The sequence below is a fragment of the Lepidochelys kempii genome, chromosome 2 (genome assembly GCF_965140285.1).
Source record: "Lepidochelys kempii isolate rLepKem1 chromosome 2, rLepKem1.hap1, whole genome shotgun sequence".
NCBI lineage: Eukaryota > Metazoa > Chordata > Testudines > Cheloniidae > Lepidochelys > Lepidochelys kempii.
In genome coordinates this window covers 249,254,851-249,282,739 of record NC_136381.1, presented here as the reverse complement: position 1 = coordinate 249,282,739, position 27,889 = coordinate 249,254,851, and the positions used below count along the sequence as shown (strand labels likewise).

Sequence of the window (27,889 nt, the reverse complement as noted above, 5' to 3'; positions counted from 1 at the left end):
AACGCCACTTACCTTCTTGCCACCCCTAAGATAAGCGAACTGCCATCTACTTCCCATCATTGTCTTGATTCTCTCTCCTCCCAGCCTCGCTGCATCCGATGAAGTGAGCTGTAGCTCACAAAAGCTTATGCTCAAATAAATTTGTTAGCCTCTAAAGTTCCACAAGTACTCCTTTTCTTTTTGCTCCCTAAAGCGTCTCTCCTCATCTGGACCTGGCAGCACAGTCTCCCTGACTCGTCCCAGAGGCAGAAAAGCATCAGGCTCCTTGGATCCAGCAGCAGTTCTTCCCCGCCTCCTCACTCCACTGCCTGTCCCAGGACCCTCTCTCTGCTATAAGGCTTCCCTTCCCCACAAGGCTGGGGGAGCTGCCATTCTATCCCCTCCAGCTCCCACCCCACATCACCAGGTGCAGCCCTACCCATTTTGCCAACCAGGGTGGAAAGCATTTTCAGCACCCACCCAGCAGCCAAACGCCCCCCACCCCCAAGAGGAGCACATGGGGTTTGGCACCTCCTGAAAGTTGGTGTCCAGCCCCTAGAACCTGCCCTGCCCACATCGCTCCCGTCAGTCGCCCCCTTCCCCACCCCGGCAACCTCTCAATTGGCCTCCTGCTCCCCGAGTCCCTCCCGCCCCCATTCTCCTTTCACGGCGTCTCTGCGGCTCACCACAGTCCCTGACTACCCAGGTCACCGCTTCAGTCTCACTGAAGCCAGCGCGAGCTGGCAGCCCATTTTAGTAAGGGCAGCCTCACCGCTCGCTGCCGCTAGACTATAGGAAAATGGCGGCCCCCACGCCAGCTTCAGCCCCTCCACAGTTACAGGGGACGGCGGCCATTTTGAGTAAGGGACAATCCCAGCGCCCTCAGCATTCAGCGGCTCTCCCGAGACAGGGACCAACCCCCCGTTCGAGTCGCCGTGAAAGCGCCCGCGGGCAGTAACGGGCACAATGCTGGACACGCGCGGGGGCACGGAACCCGCCACGGTCTCCCCGGCCCGCTGCCCCTCGGCCGCCGGGGAGAAGCTTGGGTCCCCACGCCCCACAGGCGCCCGTGGTCTCCCGTCTGCCACACCTCGCCCGCCGCCACCTCCCTCTGGCTGGGGCTGGGATCGGCCGATCGGCCGCCTGCCTGTTGCTAGGCAGAACCCCACGCAGTTGCCTTGGTTTCTTCGGCCCCGCCTTCCGCCCGGGGTCGGGAAACAGCGGCAGGGACCTGGAGAGCCCTCGGTGCAGCCCGTTGCCGCTCCGCCATGGAGCCCGAGAAGGTGAGGCGGGGGCGGGTCGGAGGTGGGGGGAGGCTGGCTGCACCCCGCGGCGTATCCATAGCGCCGACTGGGCGTTAGCGTGTGCGCCGGAGGCGCGCCGCCGCCTACCTACGTGGCCTACGGAGGGTTCCTCTGCTGCCGTGACCGTTGGCCCGTCCCCCCGCTTACTGTCATGCTTTGCTTTATCCCCCGAGTACTCCCCACTGCTGTGCCTCATCACCCCTACGGCCCACCCCCCGCAGTACCCCCCACGGATGCGTTCCCCCCCCCCGCACCCGTCCCCTCTGAATGCGCCGTACTGCTGTGACTCATGTCCCCCGAGTACCCTCACTGCTGTGACCCATCCTCCCACGGCCCATCCCCTCTTAGTGCCCCCCCGTTGTGACCCTGCCCCCCCCACAACCCATCCCCCCCCGCTGTGACCTGTCTCCCCACGGCCCATCCCCCACTGCTGTGACCTGTCCCCCCCCCGTACTCCATGCTGCTGTGCCCCCTACACTGAAGTGCCACAGCCTTGCTGCTGTGCCGCTGCAGCATTTTAAGTGTAGATAAGCCCTCAGAGTGGCACAGCTAAATACACGGTGGACCATATTGGTTAGCATAAGTAGTTAACACATATTTCAAGTTTCAGAGTAACAGCCCTGTTAGTCTGTCTTCGCAAAAAGAAAAGGAGTACTTGTGGCACCTTAGAGACTAACCAATTTATTTGAGCATAAGCTTTCATGAGCTACAGCTCACTTCATCGGATGCATACTGTGGAAATTGCAGAAGACATTATATACACACAGAGACCATGAAACAATACCTCCTCCCACCCCACTGTCCTGCTGGTAATAGCTTATCTAAAGTGATCATCAAGTTGGGCCATTTCCAGCACAAATCCAGGTTTTCTCACCCTCTGCCCCCCCCCCCCCCCACACACACACAAACTCACTCTCCTGCTGGTAATAGCCCATCCAAAGTGACCACTCTCTTCACAATGTGTGTGATAATCAAGTTGGGCCATTTCCTGCACAAATCCAGGTTCTCTCACTCACCCCCCTCCAAAAACCACACACACAAACTCTCTCCTGCTGGTAATAGCTTATCCAAACTGACCACTCTCCCTACAATGTGCATGATAATCAAGGTGGGCCATTTCCAGCACAGATCCAGGTTTTCTCAACCCCCCACCCGCATACACACACAAACTCACTCTCCTGCTGGTAATAGCCCATCCAAAGTGACCACTCTCTTCACAATGTGTATGATAATCAAGGTGGGCCATTCATGGTGAAGTAGCCCGTTAGTACTATTTCACACATCATGTGAGCAGTTGCTGCACACCAGTGGTCACCTATCCCAACTTAATTATGGGGAAAAACATGATTCTTAAGTTGGTGCCCCTTTAGTAGAAGACTGAGACCACATACAGTATAAAATTTATTGGGGAAAAATATTGTGATTCATTAAAATGTTGTAACCTTTTTCTGTCTTTGTAGATGTAGTATATTATAGTTAATATTTTCTATTTCACAACTACTGTTTACTGTTTATATTTCCGTAGGAGACTTTTCATTAGGTCTATGCTATTGTAAAATTTGGAATTGTGTTATTCAATAAAGAACCAGAGTGGAAATGCTTATTGGCATCTGCTATAACAAGCTCCCACTGCTACATATTATATGGTGCCAAAAGTGTCAAGTCATTTTGCCTTAATCTGTACTATCATACTTTGTGAATCTAGGTCTTTCAGTTAGTTTAACTATAGACAGGTTGCTTTAAATAGCATATGTAATGGCTAGGCTTGACAATCCTGTTACTCCTGGGGAAAGTCTGTACCACTGTGCACATGTAGAAGTCATATCCCCTAAGGATTTCTTTGCTTCCTTGCAGAAGAATGATTTTCTGATGGGGAAGCAAAGGGAAGCTGCAAGAGCAGTCATGCACTCCCTCCCCAGCAGCATGGGCATGTCGTTTCAGGCGTCCAGCACAGTTGGTGGAGAAGCATTGGTGCAAGTAGAAATTATTTCTTGCAGGTACTGCATGCATGGGAGGGACACAAGTGGGGGCATGTGACCACTGCACGTGACCCTCCATGTGACTCCTCCCCACCCAGCCCGGGGCCCCTGCCTTCTGCCAAGTGAAGGGAAATCTGTTCTCACTGTGAACACCCCCACCCATATTCTAGTTAGAATATTCATAGGAAAAGTCCATTAAGTGTAGACAGGTGTTTTCCAGGGTCCATTGTGAGATAAGGGTTCCTTAATGGGCCATTCAACTTGACTTGTCCCTTCATGTGCTGGCTAAATACCTTGTGGGTGTTACCACAGGAACAAACATGTAAACATAGCTAATATTTGTAACTTCAGATAGAAATAGCATAATCATATGAACCAGCTATTTCACATACATGACTATTCCCAAAAGAGATTCTGAAAAATCACAGCACGTACCTGAGACCCTATGTGCCAGCACCGTGCCCCACTGGGGTTTTGTAACCTGTTATGTAACAGCAGAGATAGAGTGACATGACTCTGTTCAGCCTAAAAGGGCAAGGTTAATTTTTAGCTGTTCAGGTGTGACTGCACCTTTGAGCCTAGTCAGTGAGGGTATACTGGCACACATTCAGTTTAATGCTTAAACACACTGAGGCCAGCTGTAAAATGCAACTGATTTTTCATCTGTTGGATCTTTTTCAAATCTCATTCTATTTCCACTATAAAAGGGGATATAATGCTTCCATATACAAAGAATAAAGCATACATTGTTTTCAACCTCAAATGGGTTTTATTTTTGACAAAGGAAAACAACAAAAAGAAAATCTTCATGAGAGAACAAAGTCTGTGTATGTCTCTTGGATTATGAGCACTGAGCAACTCTGGGAACAAAACAGGCAACAAGCTTTGCAGATGTGAAAAATTCCTAGAAATTGAAAGATACAGTACACACAAAATATAAAACCATAAAATCTACCACACACAAGGATACAGAAAAGGGAAGGAGCAGAGAGGGAAGGAAGATATGAATGGGGAGAAGGAGAGGAAATGTAAAGAGGAAAGAATCTTCCTTGATCTTTGAGTTCTCTCTTTCAGCCAGATATAGTGCACTGTTCCTAGACAAAAAGAAAAGGAGTACTTGTGGCACCTTAGAGACTAACCAATTTATTTGAGCATGGGCTTTCGTGAGCTACAGCTCACTTCATCGGATGCATACTGTGGAAACTGCAGAAGACATTATATACACAGAGACCATGAAACAATACCTCCTCCCACCCCACTCTCCTGCTGGTAATAGCTTATCTAAAGTGATCATCAAGTTGGGCCATTTCCAGCACAAATCCAGGTTTTCTCACCCTCCCACCCCCTCCAAAAAACCCCCCCACAATCTATTTACCAGCAGGAGAGTGAGTTTGTGTGTGGGGGGGTGGAGGGTGAGAAAACCTGGATTTGTGCTGGAAATGGCCCAACTTGATGATCACTTTAGATAAGCTATTACCAGTAGGAGAGTGGGGTGGGAGGAGGTATTGTTTCATGGTCTCTGTGTGTATATAATGTCTTCTGCAGTTTCCACAGTATGCATCCGATGAAGTGAGCTGTAGCTCACGAAAGCTCATGCTCAAATAAATTGGTTAGTCTCTAAGGTGCCAGAAGTACTCCTTTTCTTTTTGCGAATACAGACTAACACGGCTGTTACTCTGAAACCTGTTCCTAGACAGTGGCTTATATACAATAATAATTCCGCCAGTGTTTCAGTCCTATATTCACTACTGATTAGCTGAGTTTTCTTGTTGCATAATTAGATTGAACTCCCTTGTATATTATTCTAGACAAAGACCTACATCTTTTTCCTGTTTTATTGTTTGGTATTAGAGTTGTCTTGTAATGCCAGGTTCGTCATCAGACATTTTTCCAGAACATGAAGGTCATTTCTGGAAACAATAGCAGCAGAGGTGACAGATGCAGAATAGAAAACAATAAAACCCAATGGCATGTAGCCAGATATGGAGGGACAGAGGCTGCTCAGCCTGCAAAACCGCAAGAGCTGCTGCCCAAAAGTGCATCTTTCATTTATCCAGTCAACCAGGTCGCTTAGGTCCCTTAGTTCTGTGCCCATACTGATTTCAATCAGCTTCTTCATAGCATCGTTTGTGGGTGGAGGACACTAACCACCAACTCCTGTGCCTTTGATTTGATCCTGACCAACATAAAACAAAGCCTTTGTTTAAGTTTGTTAGCATAGGTATTGTGCTGTTAAGAATCACAGAATCATAGAATATCAGGGTTGGAAGGGACCTCAGGAGGTCATCTAGTCCAACCCCCTGCTCAAAGCAGGACCAATCCCCAATTAAATCATCCCAGCCAGGGCTTTGTCAAGCCTGACCTTAAAAACTTCTAAGGAAGGAGATTCTACCATCTCCTTAGGTAACGCATTCCAGTGTTTCACCACCCTCCTAGTGTTAGCTGATGGCCAAGGATGTTTGGTGAGGTGCCAGCTATGCCCGTTTATACCATCCGTGACTTTGACTGCTAGGACGCACTGTCCCTTCGCGGCGGGCAGCCCGGGCTAGGCTGACGGATGCCCCAAGGTCCTAAACACCCGTGACTTTAACTGCTAGAGCTCAGAGCTCCTTCGCAGTGGGCAGTCAACACTGACTGACAGGTGCCCCAATGGCAGCACTAAGAGCCTCTCCGCACCCGTGACTTTAACTGCTAGAGCTCAGAGCTCCTTCGCAGTGGGCAGTCAGGATTGACTGACAGGCGCCCCAAGAGTTTGCCCCGTGGAGGCGGCACAACTCAACGCTAGGCTCTTAGTACTCTCACCTAATGGCCAGGCTTTATAGCCAAAATGGCTGAGGTTCTTTAATTGTGTTGGCTGCTTTACAGTAAACCAGAGAAACAAGTCAGGCTTATGCACAAATGGTTACCAAAATTTATTAAACTAGATTCTAATCATGTGGTTACAAAATTGCTAGTGCCTACTTATTTAAATGTAGAGATGTTACACACACAAACAAGTTACAAAACTGAAGCCACAATCCCAAAGAAAGAAAACAAAGTATAGAGCTCTATTTCAAAATATGTGTACACTAAAGATAGGAGATCAGATGTGGGTGCTTCTTACCCTCCTTGCATCTCTCGATTCCAGCGGTGCCAAGCCAGGATCGGTCACTCAATTCCGCGGAAAGACGAATAAGGGACAAGGCTTAGGGACCCTCTTAGCTGCAGAAGCCTTGGGAGGCTGTCACTTATCTGACCAGCAGATAGATAGTGAAAAGCACTCAAAAATCATGATGCTGTAGGTCCCATACTTATACCTCTGTATTCCTTTATTCTCTTTCTCCTTTCTTATGCCAAATTGGGGCTGGTCTGTCTGGGTGACGCCAGCTCTCGCAAGAGTAGTTTACACTTGCAAGGGAGAGAAACAATAAGTTTCGACTACTGGACATTCCTTTTATTAGGGTAAATATTTTCCCACCTAGGATGTTGGGGTGTGTGCATCACGCTATTTAGTAGGGGCTAAGAGCCATGTCTGTCACAGCTTCTCTGTCTGCTGTGAGCCTAATCGTTGTATATGTTCCCAGAGGCACATTGTAGCAGCACACCTGTGCTTCTCACAGCTTCAAAGGCTGTGCTGGAATTGATGTTAAGTGCCCTGTTGTTTTGGCTCCCTTGTGTTCCCAGCAATGCTGGTCTGAGAGGGAGGGCTGGCTGTCTGGCTACACCTAGTGAAAAAGTTTTTCCCAATATCCAACCTAAACCTCCCCCACTGCAACTTGAGACTATTACTTTTTGTCCTGTCCTCTTCTACCACTGAGAATAGTCTAGAACCATCCTCTCTGGAACCACCTCTCAGGTAGTTGAAAGCAGCTATCAAATCCTCCCTCATTCTTCTCTTCTGCAGACTAAACAATCCCAGTTCCCTCAGCCTCTCCTCATAAGTCATGTGTTCCAGACCCCTAATCATTTTTGTTGCCCTTCGCTGGACTCTCTCCAATTTATCCATATCCTTCTTGTAGTGTGGGGCCCAAAACTGGACACAGTACTCCAGATGAGGTCTCACCAACGTCGAATAGAGGGGAATGATCACGTCCCTCGATCTGCTCGCTATGCCCCTAATTATACATCCCAAAATGCCATTGGCCTTCTTGGCAACATATCTGACTCATATCCAGCTTCTCATCCACTGTCACCCCTAGGTCCTTTTCCGCAGAACTGCTGCCTAGCCATTCGGTCCCTAGTCTGTAGCGGTGCATTGGATTCTTCCATCCTAAGTGCAGGACCCTGCTCTTATCCTTATTGAACCTCATCAAATTTCTTTTGGCCCAATCCTCCAATTTGTCTAGGTCCCTCTGTATCCTATCCCTGCCCTCCAGTGTATCTACCACTCCTCCCAGTTTAGTATCATCCGCAAATTTGCTGAGAGTGCAATCCACACCATCCTCCAGATCATTTATGAAGATATTGAACAAAACCGGCCCCAGGACCGACCCCTGGGGCACTCCACTTGACACCGGCTGCCAACTAGACATGGAGCCATTGATCACTACCCGTTGAGCCCGACAATCTAGTCAACTTTCTACCCACCTTATAGTGCATTCATCCAGCCCATACTTCCTTAACTTGCTGACAAGAATACCGTCGGAGAGGATGTCAAAAGCTTTGCTAAAGTCAAGAAACAATACATCCACTGCTTTCCCTTCATCCACAGAACCAGTAACCTCTTCATAGAAGGCGATTAGATTAGTCAGGCATGACCTTCCCTTGGTGAATCCATGCTGACTGTTCCTGATCAGTTTCCTCTCATGTAAGTGCTTCAGGATTGATTCCTTGAGGACCTGCTCCATGATTTTTCCGGGGACTGAGGTGAGGCTGACTGGCCTGTAGTTCCCAGGATCCTCCTTCTTTCCTTTTTTAAAGATTGGCACTACATTAGCCTTTTTCCAGTCATCCGGGACTTCCCCCGTTCGCCACGAGTTTTCAAAGATAATGGCCAATGGCTCTGCAATCACAGCCGCCAATTCCTTTAGCACTCTCAGATGCAACTCGTCCGGCCCCATGGACTTGTGCATGTCCAGCTTTCCTAATAGTCCCTAACCACCTCTTTCTCCACAGAGGGCTGGCCATCTACTCCCCATGTTGTGATGCCCAGCGCAGCAGTCTGGGAGCTGTCCTTGTTCGTGAAGACAGAGGCAAAAAAAGCATTGAGCACATTAGCTTTTTCCACATCTTCTGTCACTAGGTTGCCTCCCTCATTCAGTAAGGGGCCCACACTTTCCTTGGCTTTCTTCTTGTTGCCAACATAGCTGAAGAAACTCTTCTTGTTACTCTTGACATCTCTTGCTAGCTGCAGCTCCAGGTGCGATTTGGCCCTCCTGATTTCATTCCTACATGCCCGAGCAATATTTTTATTCTCTTCCCTGGTCATATGTCCAACCTGCCACTTCTTGTGAACTTCTTTTTTATGTTTAAGATCCCCTAGGATTTCACCATTAAGCCAAGCTGGTCGCCTGCCATATTTACTATTCTTTCGACTCATCGGGATGGTTTGTCCCTGTAACCTCAACAGGGATTCCTTGAAATACAGCCAGCTCTCCTGGACTCCTTTCCCCTTCATGTTAGTCCCCCAGGGGATTCTAGCCATCCGTTCCCTGAGGGAGTCGAAGTCTGCTTTCCTGAAGTCCAGGGTCCATATCCTGCTGTTTACCTTTCTTCCCTGTGTCAGGATCCTGAACTCAACCAACTCATGGTCACTGCCTCCCAGATTCCCGTCCACTTTTGCTTCCCCCACTAATTCTTCCCTGTTTGTGAGCAGCAGGTCAAGAAAAGCTCCCCCCCCAGTTGGCTCGTCTAGCACTTGCACCAGGAAATTGTCCCCTACGCTTTCCAAAAACTTCCTGGATTGTCTATGCACCGCTGTATTGCTCTCCCAGCAGATATCAGGAAAATTAAAGTCACCCATGAGAACCAGGGCATGCAATCTAGTAGCTTCTGCGAGTTGCCGGAAGAAAGCCTCATCCACCTCATCCCCCTGGTCCGGTGGTCTATAGCAGACTCCCACCACTACATCACTCTTGTTGCTCAAACTTCTAAACTTAATCCAGAGACACTCAGGTTTTTCTGCAGTTTCGTACCGGAGCTCTGAGCAGTCATACTGCTCCCTTACATACAGTGCTACTCCCCCACCTTTTCTGCCCTGCCTGTCCTTCCTGAACAGTTTATAACCATCCATGACAGTACTCCAGTCATGTGAGTTATCCCACCAAGTCTCTGTTATTCCAATCACGTCATAATTCCTTGACATCACCAGGACCTCCAGTTCTCCCTACTCGTTTCCAAGGCTTTGTGCATTCGTATATAAACACTTGAGATAACCTGCTGATCGCCCCTCATTCTCAGTATGAGGCAGGAGCCCTCCCCTCACAGACGTTCCTGCCTGTGCTTCCTCCCGGTATCCCGCTTTCCCACTTACCTCAGGGCTTTGGTCTCCTTCCCCCGGTGAACCTAGTTTAAAGCCCTCCTCACTAGGTTAGCCAGCCTGCTCGCAAAGATGCTCTTCCCTCTCTTCGCAAGATGGAGCCCGTCTCTGCCCAGCACTCCTCCTTCATGGAACACCATCCCATGGTCAAAGAATCCAAAGCCTTCTCTCCGACACCACCTGCGTAGCCATTCGTTGACTTTCACGAGTCGACGGTCCCTACCCAGGCCTTTTTCTTCCACGGGGAGGATGGACGAGAACACCACTTGCGCCTCAAACTCCTTTATCCTTCTTCCCAGAGCCACATAGTCCGCAGTGATCTGCTCAAGGTCATTCTTGGCAGTATCATTGGCGCCCACGTGGAGAAGCAGGAAGGGGTAGTGATCTGAGGGCTTGATGAGTCTCGGCAGTCTCTCCGTCACCTCGCGAATCTTAGCCCCTGGCAAGCAGCAGACTTCTCAGTTTTCCCGGTCAGGGCGGCAGATAGATGACTCAGTCCCGCAGGAGAGAGTCCCCGACCACCACCACCCGCCTCCTTCTCTTGGGAGTGGTGGTCGTGGAACCCCCCATCTCAGGACAGTGCATCTCATGCCTTCCAACCAGCGGAGTCTCCTTCTGCTTTCTCCCCCCAGACATATCATCTGGTCCACTCTCCGCAAAGGTACCTGCGGAGAGAACATGAAAGCGGTTAGTTACTTGTGTCCGCGTTGCTGGAACCCAGACATTCCCCCTTCTTCTTCTGGAGGTCACATGTTGCCAAGCTTCTTCACTGGCCTCTTGGCTCCGCTGTGCAAGAATGAATGCCCTAGCCAGGTTCTGCTCCTTTCCCCACTGTGGCAGAGGAAAAGGACCAGAGTGCAGCCCCACCCTCTCAGCCGTGTCCTCCAGCAGGGCTACGCAGCTCCGTGTGGGTGGGGAGAGGGAGCGGAGCTGCTGGAGTGGGGCTGTCCGGCGGCCCCACGTCTTTCCGGTACCCTGTACCAGCTAGAAATCTCTATGGGTACCGCCATACTTGCACTCCTGCAGAGAGGTAAATCACTGGGGGGGGGGCTGGGGATGCCCCAGCCAGTGGCTTCTACCCTGCGCCAGGCTCACCTGCTAGTCCTGGCTGGGCTGAGGGCAGGGGAGGACGAGACTTGCTCGTCCCGTGCAAGGAGCAGCCAGGGCGGGTCAGGCCCACCCCCAGAAACCTCCCCTGTCTGCAGGAGGTTCCGCACGCCCCCCACCGCTTCCTGCCCCCATTGCTCCTCAGCCGTTGGGGGTGGGGTCACTGTACAAGTAGCTGCTCCCCCATCCACCCAACCTCTGTGCGTCTGGACCTCCCCATACCCAGTCACCCCCCGCTGACCCTCACCCCCCTAAACCCAGAAACCACACCAAGCCCCCCACACCCGATCCCCACCCTGCTAAGCCTCACCCCTTGCATTCAGAGGCCCCGCACACCCAGACCCCCCCGCTGAGCTTGCCCCACCCAGATCCCCCCCGATGAGCCCCACCTTCACCCAGGCCAAAACCCCAATGAGCCCCAACCAGCTGCACCCAGACCCCCATCCCACTAAACCCCAGTCCCCCCCCAGCACCCAGACCCCCCTGCTGAGTCTCCCACACCCAGACCCTGCAATCTGCAAATGGGGAAAAAAAATTGTCTTGTTTCTTTTTGGGCATTGTTACGTTCTGCTCAGGAAACTCAAAACTGTCAGTGTGTCAGGCCTGATATGAGTTACAGTATAGTGAGCCCTCTGCCAGGTGGCATTAAGGGACTCCTAGGGTCACAGGTATATCTATGCTGAAAGTGTAATTTCCAGTTCAAATAGACATACCTGTACTAGCTCTAATTGAGCTAGTGTACTAATAATAGTATAGCTGTGGTGCATGAGCAGCAAGACAGACCTCCTTGCCAGAGGGTGTTGTGAAGGCCAATACTATAATGGGGTTCAAAAGGGAGCTAGATAGATTCATGGAAGATAGGTCCATCAATGGCTATTAGCCAGGATGGGCAGGAATGGTGTCCCTAGCCTCTGTTTGCCAGAACCTGGGATTGGGTGACAGGGCATGGATCATTTGTCTGTTCATTCCCTTTGGGGCACCTGCCATTGACCACTGTCAGAGGACAGGATACTGGGCTTGATGGACCTTTGGTCTGACCCAGTGTGGCCATTCTTATGTTCTTATGTTCTTAGCCAGCAAAGTGCAGTCCCATCTGATACCCTGGGTAGGTACTCGGGCAGCTAGACTGTCCTGCTGCTTACACCGCCATGGCTTCACTTCTGTTTTTAACATATTTGATCACAGCTAACATGGGTATGTTTACTTGAGCTGGAAATTATACTGTCCCGCTCCAGTGTAGACATTTGATCGATCTCTCTCTTGCCTGAAAGTTATAGGTTTCAGAATAACAGCCGTGTTTGTCTGTATTCGCAAAAAGAAAAGGAGTACTTGTGGCACCTTAGAGACTAACCAATTTATTTGAGCATAAGCTTTTGTGAGCTACAGCTCACTTCATCGGATGCATACTGTGGAAACTGCAGAAGACATTATATACACAGAGACCATGAAACAGTACCTCCTCCCACCCCACTCTCCTGCTGGTAATAGCTTATCTAAAGTGATCACTCTCCTTACAATGTGTACGATAATCAAGTTGGGCCATTTCCAGCACAAATCCAGGTTTTCTCACCAGCAGGAGAGTGAGTTTGTGGGGGCGGAGGGTGAGAAAACCTGGATTTGTGCTGGAAATGGCCCAACTTGATTATCGTACACATTGTAAGGAGAGTGATCACTTTAGATAAGCTATTACCAGCTGGAGAGTGGGGTGGGAGGAGGTATTGTTTCATGGTCTCTGTGTATATAATGTCTTCTGCAGTTTCCACAGTATGCATCCGATGAAGTGAGCTGTAGCTCATGAAAGCTTATGCTCAAATAAATTGGTTAGTTTCTAAGGTGCCACAAGTACTCCTTTTCTTTCTGAAAGTTATAGTTATTTTCTTTGAATTTTTTCTGCCTTTTTTAACTTTAGAAATGTTAGGAATTTCAATTCATGTTGTCCCTGTTTTTCCTAGCAGCCTCCTTGGAGGATCCAAAGTAGATTGGGATCTTTCTAGGCATATTGTTTAAGGGCTCGGTGTGTTGAATTATAACAAAATCATCTTTTTGTTAAAATTAGTTGATAGAACTAAAGAAAACAAAAACCTAAGTCTTAAAAATCACTTCCCCTCTCAGTTAACCAGGTTTAACTTCCTTGGTACATGTGATATCATCCTGCAGGTCACCAGTTCATAAAGTACTCTAGGAAAAATATTGGCTAGGCAAGACCTGAATTTCTACTGTAAAAAAAAAGGAAGAAAAAAAGAAGCAGAAAAACACTTTTAAAAATAATAACTCTTTCAAGGCTTGTTTGTACATAATATTTTTTTCTGTGCAGGTGACTATGAAAATATATAAATGGAAACATTTCTGTTGGACTTAGTGTTTATAACTTTTACAAAACCTAAATTTGAAACCAGACTTGTCCTGACATATCCATTTAAATGAAAATGGCACCCATTTTAAGTTGAGAAAATGCTTAATAAGATAGGTTTCAGAGGAACAGCCGTGTTAGTCTGTATTCGCAAAAAGAAAAGGAGTACTTGTGGCACCTTAGAGACTAACCAATTTATTTGAGCATGAGCTTTCGTGAGCTACAGCTCACTTCATCAGATGTTTACCGTGGAAACTGCAGCAGACTTTATATACACATAGAAATCATGAAACAATACCTCCTCCCACCCTAACATTCTAACATTCTAAATTCCTAACATTTCTAAAGTTAAAAAAGGCAGAAAAAATTCAAAGAAAATAACTATAACTTTCAGAAAGAAAAGGAGTACTTGTGGCACCTTAGAAACTAACCAATTTATTTGAGCATAAATAAGATAAACTTTCTTATATTCTGCAGTGCTATGTAGTAAGTGATGCCACAGACTGAGATTTAGTTTGTATGCAGCTTTCCAGTTAAGGAAAATAACTTTGAGAGCTATGACAAAAGGAATGTTGCTATCCTACTAAGAAAGGAGACCAGTGGAAGCCTGAATTTATACTGTGATTGTCTTTATACTCCTTTTTCACTTCAGTGCCAAATGCCAGTATTTCATATAACAGTCAATTGACATATATAACGTCAATTCCCATTATACCTTATGCAGTAGTAGGGATAGGATAATATTGTCAGCACCTTATGGAACATAATCACTTAACAAGAAGATTTCTTAGTCAGTTTAATTGGAGTATGCAGTAACTTATCTTTAATTTTGTTGTACTCCAGTGCTCAGAAATAAAACAAAAAGGACCCACTGTTGTGTGGAAAATCAACTTTCCCTTCTGGTGGTGGAAATAGTGGACTTGAGCTACTTTGAAATACCTAGGCACACTTAAGCAAGTTAATGGTGATGTAATTAAAATTTAATGGTACATACATATTTATAAATGGCTTAATTCCTCAGTTTAAAAATGTCCATTGATAATATGCAAAGTGGCTATTCTGCACCTGAACTCAATTATTCCATCTTTAGCATGTCTTTGTCATTCCTTTTCTAGAGAAGAACCAAAGAAGATACTTGGAAATCAGATGAACTTAAGAAACATCTTAGGGTAAACATCTTCTGTAAATTTATAGAATCAATTTAGCCATTTTCTGGACTGCTTTCTTTAGTAAAATTAATGTGACTAATGTTATATTTTAGGATGCAAAGACACTCCAGTCCTCCCAGCTCAGATTTAATTGGATTTGTAGGAGAATTTCAACAATCTTCTGATACTCAGGAAACAGTTAATGCATATTTTATTTAGTTATACAGAAACTACGCTGCAGGTCACATGTACAATACATGGGCCAGATCATTGATAATAACTGCTTTTTTGTTCAGAGCCTGAATCTTCATTTTTCATGAATGTGCAGAGTGTTAAAACTGATTAGTTCTGTTACACCAATGGAAGTGAATGATAGCCCTGCAGTGGGGATGGCTTAGTGGTCTGTGTACTAGACTTGAAAGGTTTTGATGTTAGCAGGAGTGACTGAGCCCTTTATCCCTATTAGGTAGATATATTAAGTTTTATTCAGTTTACTGTATGAATGCAACTTAAAAAGAAGTTCTTGTCTGCTCTGCGTAAATATGAAAGGTCTAGGCTGAAATCCTGACCCCACTGAAATCAATGGGAGTTTTGCTATGGGCATCAGTGGGACCAGGATTTCATCCCTCGTGACTTTTTAAAAATAGGACTTTAGGTTTTCCCTAAGTTCTTGGCCAAATTGTTTCTTTCCCAGCTCTCGTTATACGGTATGTTCTATGCCTGTTGTCAACTAACTGCCAATCTTCTGCCATAGAGGTGGCTGCATGATGCCCACATATATGTTGTTATAATTTATTATTTAATAATATTATTATTTATTAGTGGTGGTGTGTGATACATTTTCTAAACGAAGAAGGCATGATCACAACGTAAAGATATAGGGCTAAATTTTCAGACTAGCACAAAAAAGTATGCATATTTACATGTGTAATTTGTACACATGAACACCAAGTTGTGCAAGCAGTTCTGTTAAAGTATATGGAAATGATGAGTCATGCATCTGAGTTGCCCTTTGTATATCAATTTATTATGACAATTGCAAGCTTAATTGTAGTAACTGTATGCACAATCCAGGCATGTATACACGTGGGCATTTTCACAAATTTCTGGAAACTGGGTTCCATAAATCACTTATGGATTTTTGGGATAAAATACTATATGAAAATAAATTAGTGAATTTTAATTGTGCATCAGTTTATTTTTACTCTTTTTAGGTATCACAGTCAGATAGTCAATCTGAAGATAAGAAACAGAAGGAAAAGAAACTGCAAAGAGCTATAGAGACTCATGACATGGTTGATTACAAAGGATACATACACAAGGATCAAGACAAGGACAGAGGAAAGGCAAAAGAAAGGACAGGTGAACGAGAGAGATTTAAATCTAGTGAAAGAGACAGGGATAAGCTAAAAGAAAGAGAAAGGGGAAAAGATCATCACAGAGAACAAGAGAGAGAGAAATTTAAGGACAAGGACCAAGGAAAAGATGCAGAGAAGGAAAAACACATTAAAAGAAAAGATAAAGAGAAGGAGAGTGATAAAGAAAGAGACAGAAAATATAGGAGGGATGAGCTGAAGCAAATGCTTATACAGAATAACCTGAAAGCATATGGAGGAAGTGATAAAGAACAACGCAGAAGAAGAGAAAGCAAGGATCAATTGGGTAGGCTGGTTTGCTTTGCTGTGCATATTTTGAAGTATTTCACTTTATAGGTAGAAATGGACTGAAACCAAACTCCTGTCCTTGCAGGGAGCGTAATGTCAGTGGGCACTGGGTGCCTAGCTGCCATGTGTGCATTTGAAAATCGTACTCAATAACCCAGTTTCATTTTCAAGCTCCCAGGTTCTCAGCTGCCTCTTTTCCTTCCCAGTGAGTTACTGAGTATAGTAGTTTTTGGTGATTAATTAATTCTAACATAGTGGGTGACTTATAAGTCCCTGTATGAATACAGAGCTTCTCCTTTGGGTAATTCTGCTATCAGATGCCTGAACTCTGCATGAAATTGTAATGTAATTATAGATGAGCGATAGCAGGCGGTATCGTAGTTCCTACCATCATGCAAGAGGGAATGGAGTCTCTCTCAAGGGCTTCTCTTTAGGCAAAACCCCAGATACAGCCAATCTTGGGGGGGAAATTTAGGCTCAAGTTTATACTGTTTTATTATTTGTTACCAATAAATCTCTCCCACTCCTCCCCCCCAAAGAAGGTGGTAGGTTTGAATTTTATACAATGTGTGTATATATTCCATTGAGAGAAGGGTGGCTACTCTGTCTATTTGCATTAACATTGCTGGATTCAGGGTCCCTGTCACTGAAATGTGGAGTACGTGCCACATACTATCGGTGTAATGTGTCATGTACTACACTGAGGGTTTTTAGTGTAATAAAAAAAAATGTCTTCAGTAATTTTATATATATAATTTTTTTAGAGCAAGCAAACATAAGGGATGAAGTGAAAGAGAGAAGACATACAGAAAGAAAAGTAAAGGAAGGAAAAGTAAGGAAATGTTTCATAATAGCATAAGATAAGGTGAAATGTAATGAATAAATTTGATAAAACTCCAATGCCTGAGTAATCCCAAGAAGTGTATTTATAGCAAGCTTGCATGTAAATTGTTACAAAAAACCAAACAGTATTTGAACATAGTTCTTTAATTGTAATTTAATCTTATTAAAAGGGAAATGTCATCTAACTTTCAACATGAAAACATTTAAATGTTGTTTGTTTTTAACATTTCCATTAATAATCTTTAAGGAGATATGTTGTTCTTGTTTAAACATGTAGCTATCATTTATTTTTGTACAGCATCATCAAACAAATGTATTGCAAAATGTTTAACCTATTATTTATTAATGTACTTATTACTAATTTATTTATTTGGCATTGTAAGTGTAGATGGTGCTTTACCACAGATTATGTGTTAAAAAACAAAGAGCTACATCTCTGCTTGAAGAGTTCATACTCTAAAGGGGAGTATACCATTACAATGAGGTGTATAGTCCCCCAGAGGAAGTATTGGAAGCCCCACTGCCCCATTAGAAACTTCAGTAGACACAACACGTGACAATATATTGTATGGAGAAATCCTATACTGGCAAGGAGATGGACTAGATGACCTAATATGAGTATCCATTCCTGATTTCTAGAATCATAGAATTCTGTTACTTCTAACATTTTAATTAAAAATCTTTGGAGAAGTCTCTAACTTTTTTTGTATTATTTTTCCTTGTTCCAGAAAAGTGAGAGCAAAAATAGTCTTGGCGAGTTTTTAACAAAAAAAGATGAAGAAGGTGGACATAGACACAAGTCACACAGAGATCAAGAACTGAATAAAGACAGAGGGAGGAGTCATAGGGATAAAAGAGAACATGAACATTCAGTTAGGGGAGGAAAAGAGAGACCTTCAAAAGAAAGAAGCCATGAATTGTTTGTAAAGGATGGGGAAGAAAAATATGTGTTAAGGAGACCTAAAGAAGGATCTTCCATTGAAGACGGAGAAAGACAACTGAGCGAGAATAATGAAAAAAGACAGAGGGAAGAAAATGAAAGAAAGAAAAGAGACCTTAAGGTTAGATTTTGTAAAACTTAAAAGTTGTAGTTAACATTTTTCGGATACCTTCTTATTTCATCTAACACCCAGTCTGTCTTGAAAATGCTTTGTTAAAACATAATAAACAAATACTGATTTCTGGTGAAGTGAACATCCAGAGATATGGACTTGGAAGGCAAATATTGAATGAAGCTTTTCCTGAGGGGACAATAAATTTTGATATTTCCTGAAATGTACATACACACAAATGCATTCTGATTGTCTTCTTCATAAATGCAGTCTGGCAGTTTCTTCATTGGGACCCTGAATTTCTTGTTAAAATGCTGAAGAGGAGATTGTTAGATGCCCAGAAAAACAAATTGGCTGGGATTTCCAAAAGAGCCCAAGGGAGTTAGGTACCCAACTCCCATTTAATTTCACTGGTTTTTGGGCACATAAACTCCCTTAGGCTTCTTTGTAAATCCCACCTATTATTAACATGTTATGAGACTTTTGTTGCCTCCAGAGCTGTGATTGTCTTGTGGTGCCATGGGCAGTGGTTGGGGGAGCCCAGGCCCTCTTTCTTTCTGTGTCTGCTCAGGATTTGGGGGAGCTTCTGTCCCAAATGGTGCCTCTGGAATTGGGAATGGGGTAACTGGGCTACTGGTGCCAAGTGCTGGATTCCAAGGGTTATGGGGAGAGTACAGCCCAGTTCCCCAACCTCAGCCCTTCACTACTACTGCTCTAACATCTCCCTGGTGTTTCCAGTGTAGTATGTGATGCTGCTGCTGTTTTGACAGAAATGCAAGCCTAATGTTGGAGTGTTCTGTGATTTTTGGCATGCTGCCAACATTTTTCTGCATGAGTGAAAGAAAATGGCAATTTTTAATCTGATTGGAATGTCATGGGTCAAAAAATCACTTCTGTAGTACAAGGGGATTCCTCCTGCCGAATATCAAAGGCCTGCTGCAAACAGAAGGTGTGAAAGCTTCTCAAAATAAGTTGGAAAACTCCTTGGTAAAGGAGAATGTAAGCAACCTTAATATAGGAATTGCTACCAGCTCCCCGTGTAATTCCGTGTCTTTATTAGTGACATAAGTCAGATGACTGACTATCAGCAAATTTTTCAGGGTTTGTCTAGACTTGGAGATTTGCTGAAATACCTATTCCAGAATATATACACTCTTATGTGGACACTCTTGAGCTATTTCGGTAAATTTGCAAGTGTAGACAAGCCCTTTGTGTACAGAAATTAAGTGATAAATTCCACCCTGGCAGGTGCAGCATGGGAAGCAGAGAGAGTGGCAGAGCCTCTGCTCCAGGGATCCTAAAGTGGTTAGGACAGGATTCCTCAAGAAGAGCCAGAGGCACATGCAGTGTGTACTTTGCTGCTGCTCTGAACAAGAGGACTGTAAGCTTCCATCAAGTATGTACTGATGAAAGCAACATAGGTGCTAACCCATAGCCCGAGTAAGTCAGCCAGATTCCCCTCAGGTTCTTGAGCATTATGAGGTAATTCAGTCCTGCTGGTTGCACAAATGAAAGTTGTTCACAATCCCCTCTCCTCCCTTTGTGCACAAACACAGCATAGTGCAGGATGTTGCCCTTAAGGATCACTTGCAAATGTTCAGCATTTTCAAGAGAAGTTCTCTGTACATGTTTGGCATTTCTTTAATTGATGTTTCAGCTATCTATTTTCTTAGCTTAACATAATTACTTTCTCTTTGAGAGGCCTCATGCAGAGCTTCCTACAAGTAATGGAGCACAGAAATGGATAGCACATGATGACCCATGATTTGTTAATGGAATATAACTGTTTCTCAGCAACCTCTTATATTGCTGCTAATACTTTATTACAAGGTCATATACATTATTTCTCAGAAGATTTCTGACAATGTGAATACTATGAATTAATATGCAAACTCATTAACTTGAGTTTGAATAGAGACTGGGAGTGGCTGGGTCATTACACATATTGAATCTATTTCCCTAAGTTAAGTATCCTCACACCTTCTTGTCAACTGTCAAAATGGGCCATCTTGATTATCAGTACAAAAGTTTTTTTTCTCCTGATGATAATAGCTCATCTTAACTAATTAGCCTCTCACAGTTTGTATGGCAACTTCCAACTTCTCTGTATGTGTGTATATATATATATATCTTCTTACTATATGTTCCATTCTATGCATCCGATGAAGTGGGCTGTAGCCCACAAAAGCTTATGCTCTAATAAATTTGTTAGTCTCTAAGGTGCCACAAGTACTCATGTTCTTTTTGCCGATACAGACTAACACGGCTGCTACTCTGAAACCTGTCACTATGAATTATGCTAGTCTTTCAATTTTTTACAGAAGACTGAACACAAAAAACAAGGAAAGAGCTTAAGAGAAGAAGAAACCAGCCATCATCATGAAAGGTACACTCATATATTTAACGTTATTATATACTGTACGATATATGTTGTTTGTATGAAAGTCACAAAGGAAAGGTACAGTTCACTACCCAAATATTGTTAAGCGCATTGTTGTCACTCAATAATAAATATGTTTTTACTACAGATAATTTACAGTGTGCATCACAATCTTTTGGGAGGCAGTTTGTACATTAAAATTATTACAAAACCTACATATTCTGCCCTAAAAAAGATGATTTGTTAAAAAGCATATTCAGGCTTTCCTTCCTGTTGAATTCTTTTGATTTTTGGTTCAGAGCGGTGAGATGCAAAATATAGGTTAATTTGTTCCTTGTACTTAAATTGTGAGACAGTCCAGGAACCTTCAGAGCCAGACATCTGTTTGTCTGTCATCTGACAGTTTATCACATAGTCATATGGATACTCGGTAAACTGTGAAGCGCACCTTTTATTTTTTCTTTGAATTGTAGATGTCCTTCTTAGCTGCAAGTCTGGCATGGCATTTAAATGATTAATTAGATAGCAATTTCAGGGCTACACATACAGATTTCCAAGGAAAAGGTTCTTGACAAGGAGGGATAAAAGATCTGGGTGATATGCATAAATTATTTCCTTCAGTGATCATGGAGTTTACACTTACATACTAAAGATAGAATATAGTTCTTGTATTCTTTAGTGAATCAGCCATGTCAAATCTCTATACAGCCTTCTGGAATATAACTCTAGACATACTGGCAGGCAGAATTCTCATTGCTGAGTTTTAGCTTACCTCTTTAGTGAAAGACTGGTAGGATTTCCTGACTTCTGAGGGTAGTGAGGTAGTGCATGAGCCTTCACCTGACATCCCTGCAAGGTATAAATGTGGTGCCTAAACATTCTAGTCAGTTTCTCTTGATCTTGGCCAGTTTATCATCCTGGGAGTTTTGCCACCTGTACATCAAAGTTAATGACTGTAACATTGCCAGAGCAGTATTTATATCTATCGGGGTGGCACAAGATGGCCAGCAAACAGCCTGGCTTGCTCTCTACTCTGCCACCCCTATTCTCATAGACAAAATTACTTTAAGAATTGAGGGCGTTCAACACTATAGAGTTATGATCCAGGAATGAAGAAACTTGTTAGAATGTTATTTTCAGAGAAGTAGAATTATAGGCAAGTAATTTTTCTTTCTGACTTTAAATTCTCAAGCCTATGTAACTAAAGGGATTTTTTTCCCCAGGAATGTGGGAATCCATCCCACTTATATTTTATCTCCTCTCTTTCTTCATACCCGTAAGTCTGTTCCATAATATGTCTCAAGAACTGTCCTGTTACTTTGGCTGAAGGGGAGTGGACTTTCTTCATTTGAAATCCATAAACTGTGCATCCAGAATAATTGGAGGGACAGTTAAAGAGCAGCACAAATTATTGCTTTTCTTTCCTTCTTCAGGGGCTGACTGTGGTGCCTCCTCACTTCTATCCCCAAAATGAAGGACCAAGTTTGAATGTAAATCTCTTACCTCCAGCATAAAAGAACATTGCCAGGCTTGGCCCATTTTTGATTTACTGACAATGATGTCAGTAATACTCGGTAAATGTACAGGACTAACTCTTTCTTCTTAACTTTGTCTATAATTACCACTCAAGGATAGCAATAGGACATGTCAGGCAGTATATCTGGGCAGTGTGTGTGCAATTGTTTGCTGATTAATCACTTGGCTCTTGGCTCACATCATCATGGAGGCCTGCAGAAAGAAACTCAGAATACAATGGCTGTTAGGTTTTGTTTGCTGAAGTATTGAAGTTTATTGTAAGGCTTCAGTACTTTTTAATATAAAATAACTGTTTTCCCCCAACACAATATTTTCCTCTGACTTAATGCAGATTCATAGTGATATTCCGTTTATTTCTAGGAGTGCAACAGATAAAGGAAAGAGCATTGAAAGGGAAAAAAAAGAGGACACGAGCCAAAGGGTAAAACTATTTGTTTTGGAGTATTAGAATACAGGGATTTTGTTAGAATTAGTGATATAGTATAGTAGTTACTATATGTAATGCAACTAAAAATTATCACAACACAATGACATGATTAAAGTAGATATGGTAATTTGTATATATATTAAAGATTTCTTAAATAACTTTGATGTTTCAGGATGAAGTATAGGAAAATTGATTTATTCTTTATCAGTGTGCCCCTCTTACAGAGATAGGTGCCTAAGTGCAGGCCGCAGGGAGGTGCTTATTTCTGCTAGTGATACACAACCAGGAATTTGTTTCCTGGAGTTTGTTGGCTTAGGCACCTAAGGTGTTTCTTGTAAGAATGTCAGACAGGTTCCTAACTGAACACAAAACAGCTGGAGGAGGAGAAGGTGAAATTTATCTTATAACATTTAGGTCAGAGGTTAGAGCACTCACCTGGGACCTGGGAGGACCCAGGCTCAATTCCCCCCTCTTCCTGAGGGGGAGAAAGGATTTGAACAGGGATCTCCCACCTTTTAGGAGAGTGCGCTAACCATTGAGCTGTTGGGTAGTCTGATATGGTGCACCCTCAATTTCTCCTGTTGAAGCTACTCCACTGTGGATAAATAATTAAAGAATAAGTGGAGCAGGGGGCTGGACCCTTGGTCTGTCACAGCTCAGATGGGTGTCCTAACCATCAGGCTACAGAGTAATTCTTCCCCTCCCACCCCCTGCCACCTAATGATATGCCCAGAGGCAGAAATTTCGGTGTCAAGGGAACTTTTACCCTCAAAATTTAGGCACCTGCAGAGTTTGGTAGGCACTTTATGGATTGCAGTGGAGCCTAAAATGGGGACTTAAGTACCTATTCCCCAGGCCTAGCTGCTTAACTCTGGGGTGTAGGTTCCTAAGTGTCTTTGTGAATCCCACCTTTACTCAAAATTTTTTCAAAATCTTACACATTTGGGGAAAAAATCCCCCCAAAGGTGGGAGAAGTTTCTAACCATACATTACAAGAAAAACCCATTTACTTATATACAATATAAAAATTCCACTCTTCCTCTAAGCGGTTGTTATAAGCAGAGAAAATGTGATTTTAGCTAAATAGAAAGAAATTAACATCTTATTCTATCTGTCATGAGACCCTCAATGTAATTCATAACTATCCAGTAAAATAGTTGCCACAGGGATGATAAAAAAAAATGAAAGTATGCAAAGAATAGGATCAGGGCTCATGTGGATCAAAATAAATTAGAGGAATTTTCCAGAACGGATACCATAACAGTTATTTACTTATTTTGTTCAAGTTTGTGTACCAGTAACTCACCAAGACAGAACTTTTAACTATTGAGACATTTTTAGCATATTTCAAACAGCAAGATTACAGAGGATAGAATTCTGCAATGTTGAGATTATATCTCGGAAGCATCCAATAAATCTAAAATTCTGTTTTGGAATACTGTGCTGGCATCTACATATGTAGAATTATGGTCCCTACTTTTTGGCAAGTAGATCCTGTTCCAACACCTACTGAAGTCAATGGATAGACTTCCATTGATCAAAGTGTATCTGGTTCAGGCCAGAAGTAAAGAATGATGGTCAAGGATGTATTGTAAACTGATTAAAAAAGAAACATTTATGAACCAGAGCCATTTGTAAGTAATCTACATAATTTTAGTAAGTGGATTTTAATAGAATATTGAATGCAAACCTTTTTTTAATGCAACATTAAGATTACACTGTTTATTTTTTTAAAAGTCAGGTCATAAAACATTGAGGAAAGTATAAAGCTAAAGGTTCCTTCAGGAGTGTAAATGTTCTCACCTGGCACTTATGTAGTATTTTGTGAGATACACTTGACAAACAATAGAAATAGAACATATGTACAGTGTGGACAAGCCAATGTTGCTGTAGGTACTGTGGCCTTGAAGCTTGGATCTGATCAAACTGTGCTTGGTGCAGGATCTCTGGTCTCCTCCAATACTGGCTCCATGATGCCTGACTTGGTTCCAGATGTAACTTAGTGTGGCCTCATGGTTGCATTAAACTATACCAGTTGGTAATAAAGCCCAAGAGGCCAGGCAGGAATAGGAACTTTTTTGAGTATGTATCAGTGTAGAACTCACTCTAGGTGCATATGTGCTTCATGTATACCAGATCAGAGTCTTTTGAATAGCAGTGTCAGTCAGGGCTCTGGATGTGCCCTGTGTCTCCTCATGCTCCTATGCAAAGGCATAGAGGGTGGAGTGAACGCAGCCCTCCCACAGTTCCCTCTTGCCATCTGTGGCAGTGAGGTGGAGCCTGGCAAGTACCTGACCCACTGGTCTGTACCTCTGGCTGGAATTCTGAGTCCTCAGAAACTTGGGCTTCGAATTGTGAGGGAACTGAGGGAAGGTTGTGGCCACCCGCCCTTTATCCCACCATATGAAAGCATGACAAGGCACAGGGCATGAGCATGGCCCCAACAGGCACTGCTATTCACAAGACTCCAATCTCACATACAGTAGGCACACGTGCCCCTAAAGTGGAATCCATGCCGACTGCAACATTTAGAAGAACCACATATACTGTAGGGTAAGTAATTTATTTTTCTGGTCTTTTCCTTTGCCTCATGGAAAAGCAAGACATTACATACACAAAAATTGTGTTACTGTGCAGTCTTAACTTTACAGTAAGTACTCAGCAGTGAAAGATTAAGGCTGTAGTGTTAAGCTTAACACTGCCCCCTTGTGTGAGTGCATTATTACAGTTTTAAAATTTGTGATCACATACCTTTTGTCATTTTCTTTCAAGCTTTGTTTTCATAAACATTTTTATTTTTAGTTACTCCAAGCTAGGTTGTACCCTTAGACACAGCTTTGTGGGAGGAGAGGTGCATAATATACACTGCCCTAGGAACAGTCTTGGGAGGAATTTTGACTTAGCATCATGATTCCCCCCAAATTCTTCTTAGGCTTGGTCTAGAGCTTACTTCAGTATAATGTAAGTCACTCTGGGGTATGAATAATCCACACCCCTGAGTGACGTAAATTATACCGACCTAAGCACCAGTATAGACAGCACTATGTTGGCAGGAAAGTTTCTCTTGCTGACATAGCTACCACCTCTTGCAGAGGTGGATTTTTTATGAGAACGGCAGAGCTCTCTCCTGTTGGCATAGAGAGTCTTCACCAGACACGCTACTGCGGCTCAGCTGCATCAGGGCAGCTGTGCCACTGTAGCACTTCTAGTGTAGACTAGCTGTTACTCTGTGTGTGTGTGTGTGTGTGTGTAAGGTAATTATTAGCAGCTCTTAAATGAGTGTAGCTTTCTTTCCTTCATTTTCCGAGCCACTACCTTTGGGCAGTGTGAGTGTGTTCCCACACCTGTTTGCTCTCTGGAGAAGCAGCTGGTGTGCAGCCCCCTACTGCACAGATGTATCGGACCCAAAATCCAGACATCTTTAACAAAGCTGTAAAGGGGGCGGGGTTGGAATCTTACTACCGCTTATTACTCTGGATGGCTGTATTAGGTTTGACTCAGCCAGCCTTTCATGTCTATAAAATACATTGAAGATTGCAAGCATGATATAATGCTTAGTGTTAAGAATTATTAATACTAATATATTTACAATCGGTTCTTTCAGTTACTTAGTTCAGGGCCACATTTCATTTCTTTTCTCTTATTGTTTTTATATTTTGATTCATTAGCAACACCAAGGTGAACATGTGTCAGCATGGAAACCTATGCAGAGGCAAAAAAGTGAGGAAGAACTTGTAAGCACAATTGATATTTTTTATTTTCTCTTGATTTCTTGAGAGCATGGAAATATCAAATAGCCTTCCTTGTGAGTTAAATTCCATTTTTTGTTGTTTTTTTCAATACAATTCTGCATAGTATTTTTATGCAGTTTAATTAGTATGAGATTTTCAAAAACTGGCACAGCTATAGAGAGACCTAGGTTTTTGTTGCACTAAAAATACCTGATCCTACCCACTAACTTGTAGGCCACTGATGTGAATTATCAAAAGTGCTGGTGTTGTACATTTTTTCACAAATGCACAATTTTATTGTTTTGAAATCTTTTAAAATCCCTTTCATTCTGATAGTAAAAGTTATGAATAAATAAAACAGAATAGCAAGGGGGGGAGCATAGCTATAAAAAATTAATAAATTGGTCGCTCATTGCTTTTTTTAAAAGCAGACACGGGTATTTAGAGAAATGGTGGCTTTTGGAGGGCAATGGGTTAAGGACAGCAGGCACAGCTACTTCTTGTCAGTCATTTTAGTAAGAATAAACTATTCTCTCAGTAAATTCAGTATTGCTTTTAGCTGATATTGTAATGTTGTTAGATTAAGTTATTATCAAATGAAGATTTGTTGTTTGCCCACTAATCTGTGGCTCTCTTTTTCCTAGTTCAAATTTACAATTGGATTACTTTATTACTAATCAGCTTTGAACCCCATTATAATTAACATAGTGTATAAGGAATGTTCCGGTCTAGTTCTCTGAGAAATAAGGCAGTTTTATTCTGTTGTTATACCAATATAAAAGCTACAGTAACTTTGTGTGGGGCTTTGTTGAAACCAGCACATTTAATCTCCCCCCAAACAATCATAAGAAAAGAAGCTGTTATTCATAGAATGTGATTCAGTTGTGGTTTGTTTGTGTTGTTGTTATTGTAAATCAATCATCACCGCCTGTTACTACATATTTCTGTAATTCCATTTATGATCTGACTTCATAGTAATTAGTTTTATAAATATATTTTTCAATTTCATTAGAGAACATAACAATTAAGCCATTCACTATTTATGTTCTGGCAAATAAAAGATCAGTGTATTGTAAAGTTTTATATAATGGCTTAATTTATTATACTGTTATATTTCCCCTTCTAGGAAACCAGTGATAACTATTTGACAAATTATGAAGATGATTTTGAAGTATGTATAAGTTTATTCCTTTTGTAATCATTCATAAGTGTATCTTGTTGTTTGCTGTAATAACAAATATAACATGGTTTGTGTTTTATGCTTTTACTTTTTTGGTAACATTGTGGCCCTTTCAGACTTCTTGCCAGGCTTTTATCTTAATCAAGTCAAATTTCTGTGTCTGGGGGTAGGGAGAAAACAGGAGGGGCAACTTTGACTTTCCATTCAGAGTCTTCAAAGGATCATCATTCTGTCTTACTAGATTTCAGGTATTCAAACCTTTTTGAGTAAAAGTCTTGAATTTTGGCCTACTCACTTGTTACGGACTGCTGATTATAAGAAAAACTTAAATTCGACATGTATGTCTGACATGTCAGTAGGTCACCAAAATGTGTTCAGTGTAGCAATTTACAAAAATTATATTAATTTTTTTTATTGGACTTGCAGTTTGGTTTGAAGAATAAAATAAGGTTACCAGCTCTATTTACCAGAATTTAGCCAAGAAAGTTGTGTAAAGTAAAAAAGTGTACCTCAAGGACCTTTATTACTAGCTATGTCCAACCAAATTGTGGACTGTGGTCATCTAGGGTCTGTGTGTGAAATCTTGGCCCCATTGATTTCTGTCAAAACCATAATTTCAAGTTGTGTGTATATATGGTATATCTCCTTTGATTTCAGTGGGACAACTCTTGTGCTTGAAGTTAAATATGGGCCTAAGTCTTTGCAGGTTTGGGAATCTAGATTATTTTTTTTAAATGATGGCTGTTAGGAAG

General features: G+C 43.0%; 1 protein-coding gene across 8 annotated transcripts in view; it reads left to right on the top strand.

Moving 5' to 3' along the window:
* The first annotated feature begins 928 nt into the window (after positions 1–928).
* Positions 929–27,889, top strand: part of DYNC2I1 (dynein 2 intermediate chain 1) — a 52,743-nt gene continuing 25,782 nt past the window's right edge. Inside the window, exons 1-10 of one of the 8 annotated variants that reach the window (XM_073334527.1) lie at positions 929–1,262; positions 14,292–14,345; positions 15,539–15,686; positions 16,753–16,820; positions 17,560–17,892; positions 20,205–20,269; positions 22,160–22,220; positions 25,895–25,960; positions 27,084–27,128; positions 27,308–27,385. In XM_073334527.1, the coding sequence (XP_073190628.1) occupies positions 1,248–1,262; positions 14,292–14,345; positions 15,539–15,686; positions 16,753–16,820; positions 17,560–17,892; positions 20,205–20,269; positions 22,160–22,220; positions 25,895–25,960; positions 27,084–27,128; positions 27,308–27,385 (933 nt within the window). In that variant the 5' untranslated portion in view covers positions 929–1,247. Of the gene's footprint in view, positions 1,263–14,291; positions 14,346–15,538; positions 15,987–16,752; positions 16,821–17,559; positions 17,893–19,131; positions 19,280–20,204; positions 20,270–22,159; positions 22,221–25,894; positions 25,961–27,083; positions 27,129–27,307; positions 27,386–27,889 lie in introns of those variants that run through there. The other 7 variants (XM_073334523.1, XM_073334524.2, XM_073334525.2 and 4 more) reach the window with 7 other exon arrangements.